Consider the following 26,196-nt stretch of genomic DNA (forward strand, 5'->3'; position numbering starts at 1 on the left):
TCCAATGCCAGGAGACTCCAACACTGACCGTCCACTAGGTCCACGGTCTCAGGTGCTTCCAGGAAGTCTCCACTCACAGGAGCTTCCAACACCGACCGTCCAGGACCCTGCACATGGACCAAATGGATCCATACACAGGATCCCTCTCCCGCCATGTGACTCAGACCCTGGTCACATTAGCTAGGTGTAACCACTCCCCTGAGTGAGAGTGTGGGTGTGTGTGACTACTTTGACCCTCCCATCTCTCATAACTAGCCCTGCAAGTCTCCCATTAGAACTACACAATTGCTTGTGGTACTACAGGTCCCAGCACACCAACTTAACTTCAGACTGACAGCACAGAGTGTCTTCCTCTGCAACACACACACACCGGCTATTTACACTCCTGACGGACTTTGTCTCATCACATTTATGCCTCCAAGCGCATCTTGAAGCGCACACACAGCGCCCCCTGGCTGTAACGTGGGTCACCGCACCACAATATATATACATGATGTTTATATTCATGTTCTATTTCAGTCTTAAAGATTTTTCATCCTCTTTTTCCACAGGGCACCAATATCATCACCAACCTGTCCTCTGTGCTCAAAGATCACGAAGTCTGGGAGAAACCTTTCCAGTTTTACCCTAAACATTTCCTTGATGAGAATGAAAAGTTTTTAAAACGAGAGGCATTTATCCCATTTTCCATAGGTAAGGAAAGTTTTCTTTGCATTACTGATCATATCTTATATGCAAGGGTTATACACTATTGGGGCAGTATAGCTACTTTGATAACTTAGAGATCAATTAGCTCCAGGGATAGTTTTCTACTAAATAAATGTTGGCACTCAAAAAAGTCAGGGGGTTAGGTTCTATAAATGCCACAACCAGCTGTATTAGCTTCTAACCCTAACCCTAGCTTTAACCTTAGTCCCAATCCTAACACTAGCCCAACCATAACCCTAGTTTTAGCACCAACCCTAACTCTAGCTCAACCCTAACCCTAGCTCAAACCCCAAACCTAACTCTAATGTAAAAATTGAAATAAATATTTTTTTAATTTGATTATTTTCACTTAACTAAGGAGAGTGATAAAGCAGGGTTTGATTTACTATTTTTTTTTATTTTGATCACTGTGAGAGGGTCTATCACTGTGATCAAAATGAACCAATAGGAAAAGTCTCCTATTGTTACCGGAGCCAGCCGGCATTTCTATGCGGGCGCACTGTGCATGCGCTCACCATTTTCTTACCAGAAGAAGACACCGAGGGCCAGGGGACAGAGCCGGCAGGACCAGGGAACATCGGAGGTACCAGGGGGCTCAAGTGATCCAATTTCTCTCTCCTCTGATGTGCTTGATCATATTAGAGGAGAGAGAAATAAATGGGAAACCAGACTTTTTTTTGTGGTCGCCGTTATTCGGTGAATAACAATGATCGCAACACTGGGGACGGTAAAAACCGATCCGAATCATGTACTCCGTGGTCTCAGCTACCCCCGGTAGCTGAGACCCCAGGGATTTTCTAATGCTGAGGGCGCAATACACTTATTCATCAGCGATGTTAATAAGTGGAGCTGAGGAATAAGTACCCTTAACTGCCACCGTTAAAAGGCGTATTGGCGGTTGTTAAGGGATTAAACATTTTTCTAAATACCTTTTTTTTGCAAAAAGGTATGTTTAATTTAGTGCACTCAGAGAGGATATTCAATATGGCATCTTCCATTTAGCAGTGTGCAAACTGTCCTAGGACATGCTGCCTGCAGAACCAGACAGACGTACTCCTCACACTGCACTGAAACGGTCAGGCTGACTGAGAAGGATGTCCATTATCAGCCAGTTAAAGAAATGTGTTTATTTTCTGCTTTAGTCCATTCAGTGTCCTGTCAGGTTGACTGATCAGAGGAAGGTGAGATCATAATGACTAACAGGACACTGCTCTGACCTGATTTATGTCTCGAGCAAATGATCTTTACGCAGACCGTCAAACTGCACTTCCTCTGAAATCTATGATGGTTGCACAACAATTTAAGGCAGTTGCCATCTTTGAAATACTGACAGAGTGCACCAAACAAAGCATTCATTTTAGCAAAATAAAGGTATTTAGAAGAAAATTTAATATTTCAATATGTATTTTATATTTCAAGTATTTCATACCATTTCTCAGAGAACCCCTTTAAGGGGTTATGGAAACTGGTGTTGGATATTGAGGTTCATAGACAACCCACAATCTGGTAAGCACTGAATGGACTAGAGAATTTCCTGCTCTTCTCTAGCAGAATACAGCATATTTTCACTGATCTACTATATACTGTAATTGTCTAAGGGTCACTTCCGTCTGTCTGTCTTTCTTTCTGTCTGTCTTTCTGTCTGTCACAGATATTCATTGGTCGCGGCCTCTGTCTGTCATGGAAATCCAAGTCACTGATTGGTCGCGGCAAAACAGCCTTGACCAATCAGCGACGGGCACAGTCCGGCGGAAAAATGGCCGCTCCTTACTCTCTGCAGTCACTGCCCGGTGCCCGCTCCATACTCCCCTCCAGTCACCGCTCACACAGGGTTAATGCTGGCGGTAATGGACCGCTTTATGCCGCGGGTAACGCACTCCGTTACCGCTGCTATTAACCCTGTGTCCCCCCAACTTTTTACTATTGATGCTGCCTATGCGGCATCAATAGTAAAAAGATCTAATGTTAAAAATAATAAAAAAACAAAAAATCATTATATACTCACCTTCCGCCACCTTTCCCGCTCCTCGCGACGCTCCGGTAACCGCTCCATGCAAGCGGCAGGTTCTGGTGGCAAAGATGGTATGCAACAAGGACCTGCCATGACGTCACGGTCATGTGACCGCGACCTCCCTGTGCTCTTCACAGATGAAAGCAGGTTCACACATGTAACAGACGTGACAGAGTCTGGAGATGCCGTGGAGAGCGATCTGCTGCCTGCAACATCCTTCAGCATGAATGGTTTGACAGTGGGTCAGTAATGGTGTGTGGTTGCATTTCTTTGGAGGGCCACACAGCCCTCCATGTGCTCGCCAGAGGTAACCTGACTGCCATTAGATACCAAGATGAGATCCTCAGACCCCTTGTGAGACAATATGCTGGTGTGGTTGCCCCTGGGTTCCTCTTAATGCAGGACAATGCCAGACCTCATGTGGCTGGAGTGTGTCAGCAGTTCCTGCAAGATAATGGCATTGAAGCTATGGACTGGCCCACCCGTTTCCCAGACCTGAATCCAATTGAACACATCTGGGACATCATGTCTTGCACCATCCACCAACGTCATGTTGCACCACAGATTGTCCAGGAGTTGGCAGATGCTTTAGTCCAGGTCTGGGAGGAGATCTCTCAGGAGACCATCCGTCGCCTCATCAGGAGCATGCTCAGGCGTTGTAGGGAGATCACACAGGCACGTGGAGGCCACACACACTACTGAGCATCATTTCCTTCTCTTGAAGCATTTCCACTGAAGTTGGATCAGCCTGTAACTTCATTTTCCACTTTGATTTAGAGCAATGGTCCCCAACCTGTAGGTCGGGAGCCACATGTGGCTCGTGGTCCCATGAATTGTGGCTCACGGCTGTCTGCCAGCTTAGTTCATTAGCTCCAGATTTAGTAAACGTGTATGAAGAGTACATCTCAGAATGGGGAAATTTGTGAGTAGCCCTGCAGAGAAGAGCAGATTTGGGTACACTTCTGCTGGTTTTGGGGGTTTAGAGATAATTTAAGTATGGTACGCAGGAGACAGGATGATACTACTGGTCAGAGGAGATGCTTGAAGCCAAATGTGATTGTGTTGGGAGTGATGAATAGTGTTGAGCGATACCTTCCGATATCGGAAAGTATCGGTATCGGTTTGGATCGGCCGATATTCAAAAAATATCGGATATCGCCGATACCGATACCCGATCCCAATGCAAGTCAATGGGACCAAAATATCGGAATTAAAATAAACCCTTTCTTTCCTTGTAGGTTCATTCTACCTGAAGGAAAACAACTAAGAATAATGTAGGATGTATGGGGGAGGTGGCGGAGACATTAAAGGCAATGAGGATTAGTCCAATCAAATAGAATAGCATGTTTTTTTTTTTTTTTTAAAGACGTTCGGATTGAAAAAGATATTGAGTATGTAAATTTTTTTTATTTTGTCAGATATTGATGTTTCACTATTCCACGCCCTTCCCCTTCTTTTTTTTCTTTTTTTTTTTTTCTTTTCCCACACTTTCATCTTCATCATCATCAGCATCCTTGACATCAACTTCTTCACCTTATTCATCTTCTTCTTCATCTTCTACCTATTTTTTTTTTTTATTACATTCTTCATATTCATTTTCTTCAACTATTATTATTCTTCCTATTCTACATATTCTTTTTATTCCACTGTTATTATTCTTCCTATTCTACTTCTTCATCATATTCTCATTTGTGACAGGCATTCCCGTAGTTGTTATCTATAAAAGTTGGAAGATTACACCTTCCGTTCTGCCAGTCACAAAAGTTACATTTGTCCGCGTTCAGTTTGGCCTGCAGCATCAGGCTTTATCCAGGGGCACCACGAGGAGGAACGGACTCACCCCCATACACTGCTTAGTCTTCTTCTGCATATAATTTAGATAATATCTTTTGCTCTGATATTAAGTCTTATGCTTAATGTTCTTCTGCTCTTTGTTCTGCAGCCTCTTGTTCTTCTGCTTCTCGGTCTTCCATGTTGTCGTCTCCAGGGTCTTCGTCTCCAGTGTCGTCATCTCCGCCGTCGTCGTCTCAGCCGTCGTCGTCTCCGCCGTCGTCGTCGTCGTCGTCATCGGGGTGGTCTTCCGGGTCGTCGTCATCGGGGTGGTCTTCCGGGTTGTCGACGTTAGGGTCTTCAACTTGGAAATGTAGCAGAAGGTACAAGAAGGCTGAGAAAATGCCAAGAACCAGCTGATGGAACTGGAACTCGGATGGCTACCCGAAGGTTCAAGAGCCTATGGAACTACCGAGGACCAGCTGACGTTACTGGAACCCGGTTACTAAGCAGGAGGTACCCGTGCTAAAAAGCACTACCAAGGACCGCCTGACGTTGGCGGAACTCGGATACCCAGAAGGAGGCACCTAAGCCAAAGGCTCTGCCCGGAACCAGATGACGTTACTGGAACCAGGATGGGGAGCAGAAGGTACAAGAGCAAAAGACACTGCCGAGAACCAGCTGACGGTACTGGAACCCGGATAGGTAGCCGAATGTCCAAGAGCCAATGGAACTACCAAGGACCAGCTGACGTTACTGGAACCCGGTTACTAAGCAGGAGGTACCCGTGCCTGAAAGCACTACCAAGGACCACCTGACATTGGTGGAACTTGGATACCCAGAAGGAGGCACCTAAGCCAAAGGCTCTGCCCGGAACCAGCTGACGGTACTGGAACCAGGATGGGGAGCAGAAGGTACAAGAGCAAAAGACACTGCCGAGAACCAGCTGACGGTGCTGGAACCAGGTGGTGGACCCGAAGGCCCACAGGAGAGGAGAGAACAGCTAGGCCGCGAGGCAGCCGCAGTTACCGAACCCCAACAGTCCTACAGGGGGAGCTGGGCCTACTGGCACTACAGAACCAGCCTTGACTACCAGTTCACGCAGCCCACATAGGAAGCTCCTAAACTGGAGGCACCCTGGAGTTGGCTAACTCGACCGCCCCACGACGGGGCAAGCATAGGCGTCTCAGTGAAGTTGACACAACCCGGAAACAGCTGACGGTGCTGAAACCAGGCTTGGCACGAGGGAGTACCTGTGACAAGAACACTGCCGAGAACCAGCTGGCGGTGCTGGAACCCGGATGCGTTGCCCCAGTGTGCAAGAGCCAATGGCACGACCGAGGACCAGCTGACGGTGCTGGAACCCGGTTACTAAGCTGTAGGTGCCCGCGCTTAAAAGCACTACCAAGGACCGCCTGGCGTTGGCGGAACTCGGATACCCAGGAGGAGGCACCTAAGCCAAAGGCTCGGCCCGGAACCAGCTGACGGTGCTGGAACCAGGTGGTGGACCCCAAGGCCCACAGGAGAGGAGAGAACAGCTAGGCCGCGAGGCAGCCGCAGTTACCGAACCCCAACAGTCCTACAGGGGGAGCTGGGCCTACTGGCACTACAGAACCAGCCTTGACTACCAGTTCACGCAGCCCACATAGGAAGCTCCTAAACTGGAGGCACCCTGGAGTTGGCTAACTCGACCGCCCCACGACGGGGCAAGCATAGGCGTCTCAGTGAAGTTGACACAACCCGGAAACAGCTGACGGTGCTGAAACCAGGCTTGGCACGAGGGAGTACCTGTGACAAGAACACTGCCGAGAACCAGATGGCGGTGCTGGAACCCGGATGCGTTGCCCCAGTGTGCAAGAGCCAATGGCACGACCGAGGACCAGCTGACGGTGCTGGAACCCGGTTACTAAGCTGTAGGTGCCCGCGCTTAAAAGCACTACCAAGGACCGCCTGGCGTTGGCGGAACTCGGATACCCAGGAGGAGGCACCTAAGCCAAAGGCTCGGCCCGGAACCAGCTGACGGTGCTGGAACCAGGTGGTGGACCCCAAGGCCCACAGGAGAGGAGAGAACAGCTAGGCCGCGAGGCAGCCGCAGTTACCGAACCCCAACAGTCCTACAGGGGGAGCTGGGCCTACTGGCACTACAGAACCAGCCTTGACTACCAGTTCACGCAGCCCACATAGGAAGCTCCTAAACTGGAGGCACCCTGGAGTTGGCTAACTCGACCGCCCCACGACGGGGCAAGCATAGGCGTCTCAGTGAAGTTGACACAACCCGGAAACAGCTGACGGTGCTGAAACCAGGCTTGGCACGAGGGAGTACCTGTGACAAGAACACTGCCGAGAACCAGCTGGCGGTGCTGGAACCCGGATGCGTTGCCCCAGTGTGCAAGAGCCAATGGCACGACCGAGGACCAGCTGACGGTGCTGGAACCCGGTTACTAAGCTGTAGGTGCCCGCGCTTAAAAGCACTACCAAGGACCGCCTGGCGTTGGCGGAACTCGGATACCCAGGAGGAGGCACCTAAGCCAAAGGCTCGGCCCGGAACCAGCTGACGGTGCTGGAACCAGGTGGTGGACCCCAAGGCCCACAGGAGAGGAGAGAACAGCTAGGCCGCGAGGCAGCCGCAGTTACCGAACCCCAACAGTCCTACAGGGGGAGCTGGGCCTACTGGCACTACAGAACCAGCCTTGACTACCAGTTCACGCAGCCCACATAGGAAGCTCCTAAACTGGAGGCACCCTGGAGTTGGCTAACTCGACCGCCCCACGACGGGGCAAGCATAGGCGTCTCAGTGAAGTTGACACAACCCGGAAACAGCTGACGGTGCTGAAACCAGGCTTGGCACGAGGGAGTACCTGTGACAAGAACACTGCCGAGAACCAGCTGGCGGTGCTGGAACCCGGATGCGTTGCCCCAGTGTGCAAGAGCCAATGGCACGACCGAGGACCAGCTGACGGTGCTGGAACCCGGTTACTAAGCTGTAGGTGCCCGCGCTTAAAAGCACTACCAAGGACCGCCTGGCGTTGGCGGAACTCGGATACCCAGGAGGAGGCACCTAAGCCAAAGGCTCGGCCCGGAACCAGCTGACGGTGCTGGAACCAGGTGGTGGACCCCAAGGCCCACAGGAGAGGAGAGAACAGCTAGGCCGCGAGGCAGCCGCAGTTACCGAACCCCAACAGTCCTACAGGGGGAGCTGGGCCTACTGGCACTACAGAACCAGCCTTGACTACCAGTTCACGCAGCCCACATAGGAAGCTCCTAAACTGGAGGCACCCTGGAGTTGGCTAACTCGACCGCCCCACGACGGGGCAAGCATAGGCGTCTCAGTGAAGTTGACACAACCCGGAAACAGCTGACGGTGCTGAAACCAGGCTTGGCACGAGGGAGTACCTGTGACAAGAACACTGCCGAGAACCAGCTGGCGGTGCTGGAACCCGGATGCGTTGCCTTGCCTATTAAAGATTGTCTTCCTAGAGCCCCAACTAGCGGTGTTGGAGCAAAGGGTAAGCAGGGGGAGATGAGTGTAGGCCGAAGCCTGCACTGGAGGCAGCTTTGTGTCTGCGTTGCGTTTGCAGGACACTTTGCCGGCTACACACTGGGGGAACAGCTGGCGTTGCTGAACCCCACTAACACAATGGCGTGTGTTTTTATCTGTGCAGCTAGCACTTGCGGGCAAAAACTAGCGATGTTAGAGCCCGTGTTGAAGCAGGAGGAGGAGGAGAGGAGCAGAGTGTAGGCCGAAGCCTAGTTGAACCAATTTCAAAGGAAACCTTTAACCCCCCCCTCAGGTGTTACAAAGTACAAGAGACACACCTTGTGCAGTATTAATGCTGCACAAGTGAAAGGTTGCTCTATTAATTTGTCTACTTGCACACGCTGAATGAAAGACATACACAATTTACCCCATTCTACAGTCAAACTGTAGTGGATGCGTGACTTGGTTTTTTGATGAGACGCAGCACAGGTGTCCAAAATAACGCCTTGGTGCTTGGCGCAGCTTCCTGAGCGTTGTTATTTGCTGTACAGGAGTCTGCGCTCTTGTGTTATCCCTTGGCAATGCCCTGTTAGCGCTGCCCATCTTATGACCTCATTTCATGTTGGCCGGTGCGGTTAACGATGGCCATAAATCCCAGACCCACAGTGTCTTTTCATAAAGCCACACTGCGGTGCTGGGATTCGTGGCCTTGAGCAGTAAATATTTTGGCCGCTCACACACGTCCTTACACCTGCTTCAGACTGGGCGGCCTCTGCTGATCCCTTCTCGCATGCCGCGGCCATGAGGCTGCACAGTCTGAAGAAGGCGGAAGGAGATGAGTTAAGACAGGCGAAGATATGCACTGCTCGTGCCCATCAATCACACCCTCGCAGTCAAAATAATTAAGACAACGAGGAGCATTTTATTCAGGCAGGGCGGACGAACAGGCGCAAGTAGCCAACCAATGATGTCAGAAGACGGGAAGCGCTACCAAGGGGGGTGCTGCGTATCATTAGAAAGGAAAGTCACACCTCAGGGACAGTGGAATGGTCTCAAAGAGACACATTTTGTACGTGTTGAGTTCCACGTGGGCAAGGAGAAAACATCAGCCACCTTGTACAAATGCAGCAGTACTGCTGTACAAGGTGGCTGTTATACATAGAAACACCTGGGGGTGGGGGCCAGGCTCCCTTCAATTTCAGTTCATGTGCCTGCGTGGCGTTTGCAGGTCACGTTGCAAGCTGCACAGCAGGGGAACAGCTGGCGGTGCTGAACCCCACTAACACATTGGCTGGTGTTTTTCTCTGTGCAGCTAGCATGTCCGGGCAGAAACTGGCGTTGTTTGAGCCCAGGGTCAGCAGGAGGAGGAGAGGAGCAAAGTGTAGGCCGAAGCCTGCACTGGTGGCAGCTTTTGTTCTGTTGTGCCAGCGTGGCTTGTGCTGGACACGTTGCCGACTACACAGCAGGGGAACAGCTGGCGGTGCTGAACCCCACTAACACATTGGCTGGTGTTTTTCTCTGTGCAGCTAGCATTTCCGGGCAAAAACTAGCGGTGTTTGAGCCCAGGGTCAGCAGGAGGAGTAGAGGAGCAGAGTGTTGGCCAAAGCCTAGTTGAACCAATTTCAAAGGTTACCTTTAACCCCCCCCCCTCAGGTGTTGCAAGGTACAAGAGCCACACCTTGAACAGCATTATTGATGCACAAGTCAAAGGTTGCTCTATTTAATTTTGCTCCTTGCACACGCTGAATTAAACACGTACACTATTTAGCCCATTATACTGTCAAACAGTAGTGGAGGCGTGACTACTAGTCTTTTTAAGGAGACGCAGCACAGGTGTACAAATTTACACCTAGGTGCTGTGCGCAGATTCCTTACCGTTGTTATTTGCAGTACAGGAAACTGCGCTCTTGTGTTATCCCTTGGCAATACCCTGTTAGTGCAGGCCGTCTCATGACCTCATTTCATGTTGGCCGGTGCGGTTAACGATGGCCATAAATCCCAGACCCACAGTGGCTTTTCCTAAAGTCACACTGCGGTGCTGGGATTCGTGGCCTTGTGCAGTAAATATGTTCGCCGCTCACACATGTCCTTACACCTGCTTCAGACTGGGCGGCCTCAGCTGATCCCTTATCGCATGCCGCGGCCATGAGGCCGCACAGTCAGAAGAAGGCGGAAGGAGGGGAGTGAAAACAGGGGAACATATGCACTGCTCGTGCCCATCAATCACACCCTCGCAGTCAAAATATATGAGACAACGGGGGGCGTTGTGTCGGGCAGGGGGGACGCACAGGCACAGCCAGCCAACCAATGATGTCAGGAGACGGGCAGCGCTAACAATGGGGGTGCTGCGTGTCATTAAAAAGGAAAGTCACACCTCAGGGACATTGTAATGGTCTGTAATGAGACACATTTTGTACTTGTTGAGTTCCACGTGTGCAAGGAGAAAAAGTCAGCCACCTTGTACAAATGCAGCAGTACTGCTGTACAAGGTGGCTGTTATACATAGAAACACCTGGGGGGGTGGGGGGCAGGCTCCCTTCAATTTCAGTTCATGTGCCTGCGTGGCGTTTGCAGGTCACGTTGCAAGCTACACAGCAGGGGAACAGCTGGCGTTGCTGAACCCCACTGACACATTGACTGGTGTTTTTCTCTGTGCAGATTGCAAGTCCGGGCAAAAACTAGCGGTGTTAGAGCCCAGGGTCAGCAGGAGGAGGAGGAGAGGAGCAAAGTGTAGGACGAAGCCTGCACTGGTGGCAGCTTTTGGTCGGTTGTGCCAGCGTGGCTTGTGCTGGACACGATGCCGGCTACACAGCGGGGGAACAGCTGGCGGTGCTGAACCCCACTAACACATTGGCTGGTGTTTTTCTCTGTGCAGCTAGCATGTCCGGGCAGAAACTGGCGTTGTTTGAGCCCAGGGTCAGCAGGAGGAGGAGAGGAGCAAAGTGTAGGCCGAAGCCTGCACTGGTGGCAGCTTTTGGTCGGTTGTGCCAGCGTGGCTTGTGCTGGACACGATGCCGGCTACACAGCGGGGGAACAGCTGGCGGTGCTGAACCCCACTAACACATTGGCTGGTGTTTTTCTCTGTGCAGCTAGCATGTCCGGGCAGAAACTGGCGTTGTTTGAGCCCAGGGTCAGCAGGAGGAGGAGAGGAGCAAAGTGTAGGCCGAAGCCTGCACTGGTGGCAGCTTTTGTTCTGTTGTGCCAGCGTGGCTTGTGCTGGACACGTTGCCGACTACACAGCAGGGGAACAGCTGGCGGTGCTGAACCCCACTAACACATTGGCTGGTGTTTTTCTCTGTGCAGCTAGCATTTCCGGGCAAAAACTAGCGGTGTTTGAGCCCAGGGTCAGCAGGAGGAGTAGAGGAGCAGAGTGTAGGCCGAAGCCTAGTTGAACCAATTTCAAAGGTTACCTTTAACCCCCCCCTCAGGTGTTGCAAGGTACAAGAGCCACACCTTGAACAGCATTAATGATGCACAAGTCAAAGGTTGCTCTATTTAATTTTGCTCCTTGCACACGCTGAATTAAACACGTACACTATTTAGCCCATTATACTGTCAAACAGTAGTGGAGGCGTGACTACTAGTCTTTTTAAGGAGACGCAGCACAGGTGTACAAATTTACACCTAGGTGCTGTGCGCAGATTCCTTACCGTTGTTATTTGCAGTACAGGAAACTGCGCTCTTGTGTTATCCCTTGGCAATACCCTGTTAGTGCAGGCCGTCTCATGACCTCATTTCATGTTGGCCGGTGCGGTTAACGATGGCCATAAATCCCAGACCCACAGTGGCTTTTCCTAAAGTCACACTGCGGTGCTGGGATTCGTGGCCTTGTGCAGTAAATATGTTCGCCGCTCACACATGTCCTTACACCTGCTTCAGACTGGGCGGCCTCAGCTGATCCCTTATCGCATGCCGCGGCCATGAGGCCGCACAGTCAGAAGAAGGCGGAAGGAGGGGAGTGAAAACAGGGGAACATATGCACTGCTCGTGCCCATCAATCACACCCTCGCAGTCAAAATATATGAGACAACGGGGGGCGTTGTGTCGGGCAGGGGGGACGCACAGGCACAGCCAGCCAACCAATGATGTCAGGAGACGGGCAGCGCTAACAATGGGGGTGCTGCGTGTCATTAAAAAGGAAAGTCACACCTCAGGGACATTGAAATGGTCTGTAATGAGACACATTTTGTACTTGTTGAGTTCCACGTGTGCAAGGAGAAAAAGTCAGCCACCTTGTACAAATGCAGCAGTACTGCTGTACAAGGTGGCTGTTATACATAGAAACACCTGGGGGGGTGGGGGGCAGGCTCCCTTCAATTTCAGTTCATGTGCCTGCGTGGCGTTTGCAGGTCACGTTGCAAGCTACACAGCAGGGGAACAGCTGGCGTTGCTGAACCCCACTGACACATTGACTGGTGTTTTTCTCTGTGCAGATTGCATGTCCGGGCAAAAACTAGCGGTGTTAGAGCCCAGGGTCAGCAGGAGGAGGAGGAGAGGAGCAAAGTGTAGGACGAAGCCTGCACTGGTGGCAGCTTTTGGTCGGTTGTGCCAGCGTGGCTTGTGCTGGACACGATGCCGGCTACACAGCGGGGGAACAGCTGGCGGTGCTGAACCCCACTAACACATTGGCTGGTGTTTTTCTCTGTGCAGCTAGCATGTCCGGGCAGAAACTGGCGTTGTTTGAGCCCAGGGTCAGCAGGAGGAGGAGAGGAGCAAAGTGTAGGCCGAAGCCTGCACTGGTGGCAGCTTTTGGTCGGTTGTGCCAGCGTGGCTTGTGCTGGACACGATGCCGGCTACACAGCGGGGGAACAGCTGGCGGTGCTGAACCCCACTAACACATTGGCTGGTGTTTTTCTCTGTGCAGCTAGCATGTCCGGGCAGAAACTGGCGTTGTTTGAGCCCAGGGTCAGCAGGAGGAGGAGAGGAGCAAAGTGTAGGCCGAAGCCTGCACTGGTGGCAGCTTTTGTTCTGTTGTGCCAGCGTGGCTTGTGCTGGACACGTTGCCGACTACACAGCAGGGGAACAGCTGGCGGTGCTGAACCCCACTAACACATTGGCTGGTGTTTTTCTCTGTGCAGCTAGCATTTCCGGGCAAAAACTAGCGGTGTTTGAGCCCAGGGTCAGCAGGAGGAGTAGAGGAGCAGAGTGTAGGCCGAAGCCTAGTTGAACCAATTTCAAAGGTTACCTTTAACCCCCCCCCTCAGGTGTTGCAAGGTACAAGAGCCACACCTTGTGCATCATTAATGCTGCACAAGTAAAAGGTTGCTCTATTTGTTTTGCTCCTTGCACACGCTGACTAAAACACGTACACTATTTAGCCCATTATACTGTCAAACAGTTGTGGAGGCGTGACTTGTCTTTTTAACGAGACGCAGCACAGGTGTCAAAATTTGCACCTAGGTACTGGGCGCAGATTCCTGAGCGTTGTTATTTGCTGTACAGGAGTCTGCGCTATTGTGATCCCTTGGCCATGCGCTGTGAGCGCTTCCTGTCTTCTGACCTCATTTCATGTCGGCCGTTGCGGTTAGCGATGGACATGAATCCCAGACCCACAGTGTGTTTTTAAAAAATCACACTGCGGTGCTGGGATTCGTGCCCTGGTGCACTAAATATGTTTGCCGCTCACACATGTCCTTACACCTGCTTCAGACTGGGCGGCCTCAGCTGATCCCTTATCGCATGCCGCGGCCATGAGGCCGCACAGTCAGAAGAAGGCGGAAGGAGGGGAGTGAAAACAGGGGAACATATGCACTGCTCGTGCCCATCAATCACACCCTCGCAGTCAAAATATATGAGACAACGGGGGGCGTTGTGTCGGGCAGGGGGGACGCACAGGCACAGCCAGCCAACCAATGATGTCAGGAGACGGGCAGCGCTAACAATGGGGGTGCTGCGTGTCATTAAAAAGGAAAGTCACACCTCAGGGACATTGAAATGGTCTGTAATGAGACACATTTTGTACTTGTTGAGTTCCACGTGTGCAAGGAGAAAAAGTCAGCCACCTTGTACAAATGCAGCAGTACTGCTGTACAAGGTGGCTGTTATACATAGAAACACCTGGGGGGGTGGGGGGCAGGCTCCCTTCAATTTCAGTTCATGTGCCTGCGTGGCGTTTGCAGGTCACGTTGCAAGCTACACAGCAGGGGAACAGCTGGCGTTGCTGAACCCCACTGACACATTGACTGGTGTTTTTCTCTGTGCAGATTGCATGTCCGGGCAAAAACTAGCGGTGTTAGAGCCCAGGGTCAGCAGGAGGAGGAGGAGAGGAGCAAAGTGTAGGACGAAGCCTGCACTGGTGGCAGCTTTTGGTCGGTTGTGCCAGCGTGGCTTGTGCTGGACACGATGCCGGCTACACAGCGGGGGAACAGCTGGCGGTGCTGAACCCCACTAACACATTGGCTGGTGTTTTTCTCTGTGCAGCTAGCATGTCCGGGCAGAAACTGGCGTTGTTTGAGCCCAGGGTCAGCAGGAGGAGGAGAGGAGCAAAGTGTAGGCCGAAGCCTGCACTGGTGGCAGCTTTTGTTCTGTTGTGCCAGCGTGGCTTGTGCTGGACACGTTGCCGACTACACAGCAGGGGAACAGCTGGCGGTGCTGAACCCCACTAACACATTGGCTGGTGTTTTTCTCTGTGCAGCTAGCATTTCCGGGCAAAAACTAGCGGTGTTTGAGCCCAGGGTCAGCAGGAGGAGTAGAGGAGCAGAGTGTAGGCCGAAGCCTAGTTGAACCAATTTCAAAGGTTACCTTTAACCCCCCCCTCAGGTGTTGCAAGGTACAAGAGCCACACCTTGTGCATCATTAATGCTGCACAAGTAAAAGGTTGCTCTATTTGTTTTGCTCCTTGCACACGCTGACTAAAACACGTACACTATTTAGCCCATTATACTGTCAAACAGTTGTGGAGGCGTGACTTGTCTTTTTAACGAGACGCAGCACAGGTGTCAAAATTTGCACCTAGGTACTGGGCGCAGATTCCTGAGCGTTGTTATTTGCTGTACAGGAGTCTGCGCTATTGTGATCCCTTGGCCATGCGCTGTGAGCGCTTCCTGTCTTCTGACCTCATTTCATGTCGGCCGTTGCGGTTAGCGATGGACATGAATCCCAGACCCACAGTGTGTTTTCAAAAAATCACACTGCGTGGCTGGGATTCGTGGCCTTGTGCAGTAAATAGGTTTGCCGCTTACACATGTCCTTACACCTGCTCCAGACTGGGCGGCCTCAGCTGATCCCTTATCGCCTACCACGGCCAGGAGGCCGCACAGTCTGAAGAAGGCGGAAGGAGATGAGTTAAGACAGGCGAACATATGCACTGCTCGTGCCCATAAACCACACCCTCGCTGACAAAATAAATATGACAACGAGGGGCGTTGTTTCTAGCAGGGCGGATGCACAGGCGCAGCCAGCTAACCATGATGACAAAAGACGGGAAACGCTACCAAGGGGGGTGCTGCGTATCATTACAAAGGAAAGTCACACCTCAGGGACAGTGGAATGGTCTCAATGAGACACATTTTGTACGTGTTGAGTTCCACGTGGGCAAGGAGAAAAAGTCAGCCACCTTGTACAAATGCAGCAGTACTGCTGTACTAGGTGGCTGTTATACATAGAAACACCTGGGGGGGTGGGGCCAGGTTCCCTTTTAATTTCAGTTCCTGTGCCTGCATGGCGTTTGCAGGTCACGTTGCCGGCTACACAGCAGGGGAACAGCTGGCGTTGCTGAACCCCACTAACACATTGGCTGGTGTTTTTCTCTGTGCAGCTAGCACTTCCGGGCAAAAACTTGCGGTGTTTGAGCCCAGGGTCAGCAGGAGGAGGAGAGGAGCAGAGTGTAGGCCGAAGCCTGCACTGGTGGCAGCTTTTGTTCTGTTGTGCCAGCGTGGCTTGTGCTGGACACGTTGCCGACTACACAGCAGGGGAACAGCTGGCGGTGCTGAACCCCACTGACACATCACCTAGTGTTTTTTTCTGTGTAGACAACACTTCCAGGTGGCAACTGACAGTGTTGAAACCCAGGGAATCAAAGAGGAGCAGAGTGTAGGCCGAAGCCTGCAGTGGAGCAAGTTGAAAGGGAACCTTTAACCCCCCCCCCAGGCATTTGTTGCTGAAAGAGCCATCTTGTACAGCAGTAATACTGCACATGGAAAATGGTGGCTCCGAAAATTATGCTCCTTGCAAACGCTGAAGTACACACTCATATAATGTGTCCCCTCACACCGTCAAACCATCCCGGAAGTGGGACTTTCCTTTGTAATGTGACACAGCACAGCCGTCATTCCAACCCCCTTGGTGCCGGGCGCCACCTCCTCAACGTTGTTTGGTTCTGTCACGGAGCCCGCACTGTAATGTTATCCCTTGGCCATGCACAGTTAGCGGTGCCCGTCTTCTGACATCATGTAGGTGTCAGGCTGGCAGTGCCTGTGCGTCCAAGCTGCCCGAGATCCAACCTTGCAGTGTCATCTAATGTAGTCCCACTGCGGGCCAGGGATCCATGGGCATGCGCAGTGCATATCATCGCCTCTCACTCACCTCCTTCCTGCTTCTTCAGACTGTGCGGCGTCACGGCCGTGGCATGCTATTAGGGATCAGCTGACGCCGCCTAGTCTGAAGAAGCGTGAAGAAGGGGAGTGAGAGGCTAGTATATGCACTGCGCATGGCCATGGATACCAGGCCCACTGTGGGATCACATTAGACGACACTGCGAGGTGTGATTTCGGGCAGCGTGGACGCACAGGCGCAGCCAGGACGACAACAAATGATGTCAGAGGACGGGCAGCGCAAACTGTGCATGGCCAAGGGATAACATAACAGCGCAGGGTCCATGACGGAATCAAACAACGCTAAGGAGGCAGCGCACGGTGCCAAGGGGGTAGCAATGACGGCTGTGCTGCGTCACATTACAAAGGAAAGTCCCACCTCCGGGACGGTTGGACGGTGTGAGGGGACACATTACATGAGTGTGTAGTTCAGCGTTTGCAAGGAGCATAATTTCAAGAGCGACCTTTCCCTTGTGCAGTATTAGTGCTGCACATGGTGGCTCTTTCAGTAACAAACGCCTGGGGGGGGGGGGGACAGGTCCCCTTACATTTTAGTTGTGCCAGCGTGGCGGTCGCATGACACGTTGCCGGATACACAGCTGGGGATCAGCTGACGTTACTGAACCCCAATAACAGAGGAGCGACTGTTGACTGTGCACACAGCACTTCCAGGCACCAACTGGCGGTGTTAGAGCCCAGGGACAGCAGGAGGAGCAGATTGGAGGTATTGCCGCACACACAGCTGGGGATCAGCTGACGTTACTGAACCCCAATAACAGAGGAGCGACTGTTGACTGTGCACACAGCACTTCCAGGCACCAACTGGCGGTGTTAGAGCCCAGGGACAGCAGGAGGAGCAGATTGGAGGTATTGCCGCACACACAGCTGGGGATCAGCTGACGTTACTGAACCCCAATAACAGAGGAGCGACTGTTGACTGTGCACACAGCACTTCCAGGCACCAACTGGCGGTGTTAGAGCCCAGGGACAGCAGGAGGAGCAGAGGAACAGAGTGTAGGCCGAAGCCTGATTGGAGCAAGTTGAAAGGAAACCTTTAACCCCCCCCCCCAAGACGTTTGTAGCTGAAAGAGCCATGTTGTGCAGCACTAAGGATGCAAAAGGAAAAGGTTGCTCTTTTAATTATGCTCCTTGCAAACACCGAAGTAAACACTAAAAATGTGTCCCTTTATACCGTTAAACCGTTCCGGAGGTGCGAATTTCCTTCGTAATGGGACACAGCACAGCTGTCATTCCTATCCCCTTGATGCCGTGCGCTGCCTCCTCAGCGTTGTTTTAAGCTGCCACGGAGCCTGCGCTGTTCTGTTAGCCCTTGGCCATGCCCAATTAGCGCTGCCTGTCTTCTGACATAATTTGGTGTCAGGCTGTCAGTGCCTGTGCGTCCACGCTGCTCCAGATCCCACCTCGCAGTCTCATCTAACGTAATCCCACTGCGGGCCTTGGAACCATGGGCATGCACAGTGCATAACCTCGACTCTCACTCCCCTCCTTCCCTCTTCTTCAGACTGTGCGGTGTCACGGCCGTGGCATGCTAGGGATCAGCTGACGGCGCACAGTCTAAAGAAGGCGGAGGGAAATGAGCGAGAGCCCGAGGGGAAGATATGCACTGCGCATGCCCATGGATCCCAGGCCCGCAGTGTGACTCAATCAGAAGACACTGCGAGGCGGGATCTCGGGCACCGCGGCCGCACAGGCGCAGCCAGCCTGACACCAAATTATGTCAGAAGACAGGCAGCGCAAATAGGGCATGCCCAAGGGATAACAGAACAGCGCAGGCTCCGTGACAGCTTAAAACAACGCTGAGGAGGCAGCGCATGGCACCAAGGGGGTAGGAATGACGGCTGTGCTGCGTCACATTACGAAGGAAAGTCCCAGCTCCGGGACGGTATAACGGTATCAGTGAACACATTTTATAAGTGTTAAGTTCTGCGTGTGCAAAGAGCTAAAAAAAAAGAGCTACCTTTTCCTTGCGCAGCATTACTGCTGCACAAGATGGCTCTTTCAGTAACAAACGACGGGGGGGGGGGGGGAGAGGTTCCCTTACATTTAGGTTGTTGTGCCAGCGTGGCGGTCGCAGGACACATTGCCGGCTACACAGCTGGGGATCAGCTGACGTTACTGAAACCCAATAACACTGGGTCGTATGTTTTTACTGTGCAGCCTGCACTTCTGAGCCGCAACTGGCGGTGTTAGAGCCCAGGAATAGCAGTTCAGGTGGTAGAAAGATGAACACAGCAGGAGACCTGGATGACACCCAATTACTTAATCAGGCAGAGGAGTGGCAAATTCCTGCGAGATCCAGGCCTGGTTCATTTTCAGGAAAGTAAGCCGGTCAACGTTATCGGAGGATAGTCGCATGCGACGGTCTGTTAGTACACCACCTGCGGCACTAAAGACACGTTCCGATAAGACACTAGCCGCAGGGCAAGCCAGCACCTCCAATGCATACTGGCTTAGCTCTGGCCATGTATCCAGCTTAGAGACCCAAAACTTGAACGGGGAAGAGCCGTCTGGGAGTACAGTAAGAGGGCAAGCCATGTAGTCTGTCACCATCTGACGGAACCGTTGCCTCCTGCTGACTGGAGCCGCCGGTGATGGTGTAGACATTTGGGGCGGGCACACAAAAGTGTGCCAGAGTTGTGCCATACTGGGCTTGCCTTGGGCAGAGGCACTGCTTCTGCTCCCTCTTTGGGCAGAGCCTCCCCCACTGCCTCGACGCACTGAGCTGCTTTGTAAAGCACTAGCAGCACTCCTCTCAGTTGGACAGGAGAAGATGATGGAATTCACCAGTGTGTCGTGGTACTCCCGCAATTTACGCTCCCGGGTCAACGCAGGGATGAGGTTTTGGACGTTGTCCCGGTAGCGAGGATCGAGGAGGGTGAACACCCAATAATCAGGCATGTTGAGAATGTGGTCGATGCGGCGGTCGTTTCTCAGGCACTGCAGCATGAAATCCACCATGTGCTGCAGAGTGCCAACCGGCCCAGAAACGCTGTCCCCTGCTTGAGACATGATCTCTGCCCGCTCGTCATCACCCCACCCTCGCTGTACACACTGACCACTGGACAATTGTGTCGCTCCCTCCTCTGGACGGAGCTCTTCCTCCTCCATTGACTCCTCCTCATCCTCCTCACAAATTGGCCCCTGCGTACCCCTTTGTGAGGAACCACGTGGCGCTGACTCTCCAGAAGCTGATGGAAAAGGTGACTCCTCATCCTCCACCTCTTCCACCACATCATCCCTTAACCCTTGCAAAGTTTGCTGAAGCAGGCAGATAAGGGGGACAGTCATGCTGACTAGTGCATCATCTGCACTTGCCATCCGCGTGGAATAATCAAAAGGACGCAAAACCTGGCAGACGTCCTTCATAGTGGCCCACTCTGTGGTTGTGAAGTCTGATCGGCGCTGACTGCGACTTCTTTGCGCCTGATGCAGCTGGTACTCCATAACTGCTTGCTGCTGCTCACACAACCGCTCCAACATATGTAACGTGGAATTCCACCGGGTAGGTAGGTCACATATGATGCGGTGTTCCGGAAGGCGGAATCGGCGCTGCAGAGCAGCAATGCGGGATCTGGCCAAGCTGGAACGCCGCAAGTGAGCACACTCTAGGCGGACCTTGTGCAGCAGGGCATCAAGATCCGGATAGTCCCTCAGAAAACTCTGCACAACCAAATTGAGCACATGTGCCAGACATGGGATGTGAGTGAGGTTGCCAAGGGCCAAAGCTGCCACCAGATTTCGGCCATTGTCACACACTACCATGCCTGGCTGGAGATTCGCTGGCAGTAACCACACATCGCTCTCCTGCTTTATGGCATTCCAGAGCTCCTGCGCTGTGTGGCTTCGATGCCCCAATGAAACTAGTTTCAAGACGGCCTGCTGACGTTTGGCCACGGCTGTGCTCATGTCGGTCATAGGTAAACGTTCACGGGTCCATGTGGGGGTGGACTGTGACGGATCCTGCAGAGAGGAATCAGAGGAACTGGTGTAAGAGGAGGAGTCGATGCGTACAGACTGGATTCCTGCAATCCTTGGAGTGGGCAGGACACGTCCTGCGCCACTCGCACGATCTGTACCTGGCTCAACAACATTAACCCAATGGGCAGTGAGGGAAACATATCGCCCCTGTCCATGCTGACTGGTCCACGCATCGGTGGTGAGGTGGACCTTGCTACTGACGGCGTTCAGTAGCGCATGTTTTATGTTTGCCTCAACATGCCTGTGCAGGGCAGGGACAGCCTGCCTGCTGAAGTAAAAGCGGCTGGGCACCTTGTACTGTGGGACTGCCAATGCCATCAAGTCACGGAAGCTGTCAGTCTCCACCAGCCTGAACGAGAGCATTTCCAGGGACAACAGTTTGGCAATGCCTGCATTCAGAGCCTGTGCTCGGGGGTGGTTGGCCGAGAATGCCCGCCTTTTCTCCCATGCCTGTACTACCGATGGCTGTAGAGTAGACTGGGAGTGTGAGGATGACTGGGAAGGTGGTGCTGTGGGTGGAATTACACAAGGTCTCTGGGAGGAAGCCAAACCAGCTGTGCGTGAGCTGGAGGAAGAGGCAACACGAGCTGAAGAGGTGGTAGCTGCCGCTGTTGGTTGGCCTACATCTTCAGTGTGTTTCTGTAACTCCACCGCGTGCCTGGTCCGCACATGTTTCCACATATTTGTGGTATTGAGGTTGCTGACATTTTTCCCTCTTTTTACTTTATGATGACACAGCTTGCATTTGACAAAACAAATGTCATCTGCAACTGTGTCAAAAAAGGACCAGGCACTGCAAGTCTTGGGAGCGCCCTTTTTGGCTTTGGAAAGAGACAGGCTCCTAACGGGTGCCAAAGTGGAGGCTACAGGCTCCGCAGTCTTCCCCCTCCCTCTCCCTCTTTGGCCCGTAAGAGGAAGCTCTTCCTCTGAGCTGCTCCCACCACCTTCCTGTTCCTCACGCCACGATGGGTCAAGGACCTCATCATCTCCACTACCCTCTGCCACCAACTGCTCCTCCTGGGTAGTCTCAGCAGCACAGTACGCACGAGAAAGCGGCACCTGAGTTTCATCATCAGATGCGTACTGCGCTGTGGTCACCGGAGGCACTGGCCCACCTGCCTCTTCAGAGTCAGAGAGAAAAAGGTGTTGGGCATCACTGCACACTGCCTCTTCTTCCATTTCTCCAATGCTGCTTGGCTGGCCCCCTGTTTCCAAGCCAAGAGATTCAGAGAACAGAAGTAGAGACGGCTCCTGTCCTGGGCTCTCTGACTGCCTGGCCAATTTGGCAGGTGGTGAAGAGACAGATGGCTGCTCTCCAGTGCTCTGTGCCTGAGAGGATGTGGCACTAACTGAAGTCGATGCCGAGGCGTTAGCTGCCATCCACCCGACAACGGCTTCAATTTGGTCTTCACGCAGCAGCGGTGCACGGCGCTCTCCGACAAAGCTGCGCATGAAGGACTGTTCCCTGCTGAAACTGAGTGACGACGAGTCACCGGCGCCCGCAGCAGGCACAGAATCACCACGTCCTCTCCCTGCTCCTCTCCCTGCTCCGCGCCCACGCCCACGTGCCTTACTCCCTGCCCTCTTCATCTTGGTTGACAGATAAAGATAAGCAGAAAAGTACTAAGGCCTTAGTGTGCTTATTCCTGTAATGCTCCTCCTAACAGGTGTAAGAAACACTAATGTTGTAAATTGTGGACTAAACTTTATTATTTTTCAAATGTGGCCTACACAAGTGTAAGTTGTGTTTGGTGAACTTAACCTTTTTTTTGGTGCAGATCGGGCTACAGAGCTAGTTTAAATCACACGGAGACCGTGCAGACAGCCGTAAACGGCGCTGCAAGGCCAAGAAACCCTCCTCTAGGTTATCCTATATAGTGTTTTTCCACTATTTAGCTGGATACAAGTGGAAAGACACTAATAGGAATTTTTTTTTTCAAATTTTAAACTGGCTGCACTATTTGAAAAAAAGGAAATTGTTTTTCAAGGTATGAGGCAGTAACGCACCCTGAGCTGAATCCAACCGGCTATGGCTGCACACAGACTACAGGGCGAGCTGCGCTCACACAGAGACCGTGCAGACAGCCGTAAACGGCGCTGCAAGGCCCCCAAAAAAACCTCTAGGTTATCCTATGTAGTGTTTTTCCACAATTGAGCTGGAGACTGGTGGAAAGACACTAATAGGAATTTTTTTTTTTTTCAAATTTTAAACAGGCTGCACTATTTGAAAAAAAGGAAAATTTTTCTCAAGGTATGAGCCAGTAACGAACCCTGAGCTGAATCCAACCGGCTATGGCTGCACACAGACTACAGGGCGAGCTGGGCTCACACGGAGACCGTGCAGACAGCCGTAAACGGCGCTGCAAGGCCAAAAAACCCTCCTCTAGGTTATCCTATATAGTGTTTTTCCACTATTTAGCTGGATACGAGTGGAAAGACACTAATAGGAATTTTTTTTTTTCAAATTTTAAACAGGCTGCACTATTTGAAAAAAAGGAAAATTTTTCTCAAGGTATGAGCCAGTAACGAACCCTGAGCTGAATCCAACCGGCTATGGCTGCACACAGACTACAGGGCGAGCTGGGCTCACACGGAGACCGTGCAGACAGCCGTAAACGGCGCTGCAAGGCCCAAAAACCCCCCTCTAGGTTATCCTATGTAGTGTTTTTCCACAATAGAGCTGGAGACTGGTGGAAAAACACTAATAGGAAATTTGAGAAAAAATGTGCAGCAGGCTGCACTAAGAGCAAAAAAGAACAACTGTGTGAGGCAGTGTGAACCCCCCCTGAGCTGAATACAACCGGGTATATGGCTGCACACAGACTACAGAGTGAGCTGCACACACACACACACACACACAGAGACCTTGCAGAACGCTGTTAAAACAGCGCTGCAAGGCAAGAGCAAGGTGAACAGTGAAGAACACACAGCGTTTTGCTAAATTAGCCTTTGGAAAGGAAAATAAAGCAATTAGCTAGCTCAACTGGCCCTCAGTTAGAACACAGCGTCCTGTCCCTAACTGAAATCACAGCAGAGTGAGCGCAAAATGGCGGCAGCGCTTTTTTATAGTGCAGAGTGACATCATTTCAGCAGCCAATCCAAGCCTTGCCAGTACTTACATGCCCACCATGCTAAACAGGATGTGCCCACACTTTCATTCATTCCTCATTGGCTGCTGCGTTCAATTTGAATTCTGGGAACTTCCGATTCCGGTATCCGATACGCGGGAAGTATCGGAATTCAGTATCGGAATTCCGATACCGCAAATATCGGCCGATACCCGATACTTGCGGTATCGGAATGCTCAACACTAGTGATGAAAGAATGCTGAATGGGGGTTGGTGGGAACCCCTGGATCTTGGTATACTGATTCAGGGTGATTTGTGTGGAAAAGCTTTGGTTATCATTATACCCATAATGTGGGATTTTCTTGCCACTACTGTGAGGGGATCAGGAGCTGGATGTGGCTCTCGACCCTCTTGCAGAGCTGAATGTAGCTCTCAAGGTCAGAAAGGTTGAGGACCACTGATTTAGACCATCATTCCAACTCCAGACCTCCGTGGGATATTAGTTGTGAGGTACGTTGATCATTTTAAGGTTTTATTGTTCTCAACACATTCCACTACGTAATGAATAAAGATTTACAACTGGAATGTTTCATTCAGTGATATATAGGATGTGGGATTTTAGTGTTCCCTTTATTTTTTCGAGCAGTGTATAATATATATATATATATATATATATATATATATATATATATATAGTAAATAATATTAATATATACAGTATATATATATATATATATACACATTTATATATATATATATATATATATATATATATATACACACACACATGGTATATAATACATGTGTAGATGAACATAAAAGGTTGAGATGTAACATTAAAAAACAAGACAAGCTCAGTACTTATCTGTCTAAGCTCCACTATTCTAACACTGTCACTCTAGCAAAGATGCCACTTAGATCCATATGACTACTGCAGCCAGTTGTACGTATAGGCATCTGTTACTATTCTGTGGTCTGATAACCCAGGGCCAGGGGCTCCTAACCTGTTCCTAAAGCTAGGAGCGCCCTAGCTATCTCTGCTCCCCATGTTACTTCTGATGGTGAAAACACCAGGGCCACGTACCTTGCTGTAAACCTGAAACTGCACTTACCTGTCCCTCTTCCCCTCCCAGGGAAGTGCAGAGGGATAGTGTGTATATATACACTGCATATATATACTGCTCAAACTTGACCATGTGGAAGACATGGTGGTGGTGGTGATGGCTAAGTGACTGGAAGCATTATCTGTTATCCAACCAACAACCGTTTCACACTGCTCTGGCTTCAATAGTGGTGTGCTGCGGTCCCCCAGAAACTGGGACAGGAAGGTCTAGTGCGAAGATGTGGGTCTTTGTTGTGGCCCACTGTCACCTTGCCCACGGCCTTGTCCTCTGCATGCACTATCAGCATCACGATCACTTCCCTGTCCTTTGCCTTGCCCATTTTAAATGGACTAATGAAATATTTGAAAAGCTCAATACAAATGGATTTATTTGGAGAAAATTTATACACCAGGCATCTGATGGAGAAAACAGACTGTATATATATATATATATATATATATATTTTTTTTTTTTTTTTAATTTTAGAAAACACTAAATACTGAGTAGACCTAGGCTAGCAGACAGAACAATGCAATGTATGCCTGCAAAGCAAGGATTTTGACACCACAGATACACCAGGCGTCAGCCAGATATAACACACTGATCAAAATATGGCCTTGATTTTTTTGGGCACATCAAATTTGTGTCAACAAGTTAGCTATGACACTAAAAAAAAATTGGAGTACTAAAATTGCAAGATATTTAGCGCAATGATATGCGATACATGTGGCGTGCAACTCACAGTGATAAATATAAGTACTGTAGCTAAATATTTTTGGGCCAGCTACAGATTTTTTGGGCAGCAAAATGGTGTCCAAAAATGTTGTTAGACACAACAAAATATTAGATAGTACCAAAAAAAGGGCAGATTTTTTGGCGCACTCATATCTGATGCCTGGGACAAAAATATATTTTTTAAATTCTTAGATTTGCACTCTCCTGTATTGCAATGACCTGCTGTAGTCAGCAGCGTGACCAATCAAATAAATGTAGAAAAAAGGGGGCTATGGATTGCTTTATAATAAAATGAGCTGGTATAAGCTGAAAAAAAGATTGCCATGAATAACTGCAGCTAGGTATATAGAAAATAAGCAGCAGCAGACAGTAATGGAGCTTTTTGAGGTATGCAGTGAGATCTATGTACTCACACACAGTGCCTGCATGCCTTGCACTGATGTGGATATGTGCACATAGACTCCCCTGCCTACCTAGCGCTGCAATCTCTGTACCCCTGAATTAGCCCCAATAAGGACTGTTGGTTTATCAGGATTTGTGTACTGAACACTAGCAGACCCACACTAACTATTAAAAGCACGATTCTGACCCTATCTCAGCAGCAGCTCTCCCTACACTAGCTGAGTCCAGAGCAGAATGCGGCAAGCAGGGTGGCGCCAGGCCTCTTATAGACCTGATGACGTTGTGCGGCCAGCAGATCACTGTAATACCACAACAAAGATGGCTACGGCATTACAGTGCATGGCAGACAATCCGTGCATGGTCATTGGCACTCCAAAGAGCGCCAAAATTG

General features: G+C 51.0%; 1 protein-coding gene across 1 annotated transcript in view; it reads left to right on the top strand.

Annotated features, from left to right (window-relative positions):
• Positions 1–26,196, top strand: part of LOC138647786 (cytochrome P450 2D14-like) — a 270,386-nt gene that overhangs the window by 232,465 nt on the left and 11,725 nt on the right. The window contains exon 8 of the mRNA XM_069737044.1: positions 552–693. Within this exon, the coding sequence (XP_069593145.1) occupies positions 552–693 (142 nt within the window). The remainder of the gene's footprint in view (positions 1–551; positions 694–26,196) is intronic.

This window comes from Ranitomeya imitator, chromosome 8, assembly GCF_032444005.1.
Source record: "Ranitomeya imitator isolate aRanImi1 chromosome 8, aRanImi1.pri, whole genome shotgun sequence".
Classification (NCBI taxonomy): domain Eukaryota; kingdom Metazoa; phylum Chordata; class Amphibia; order Anura; family Dendrobatidae; genus Ranitomeya; species Ranitomeya imitator.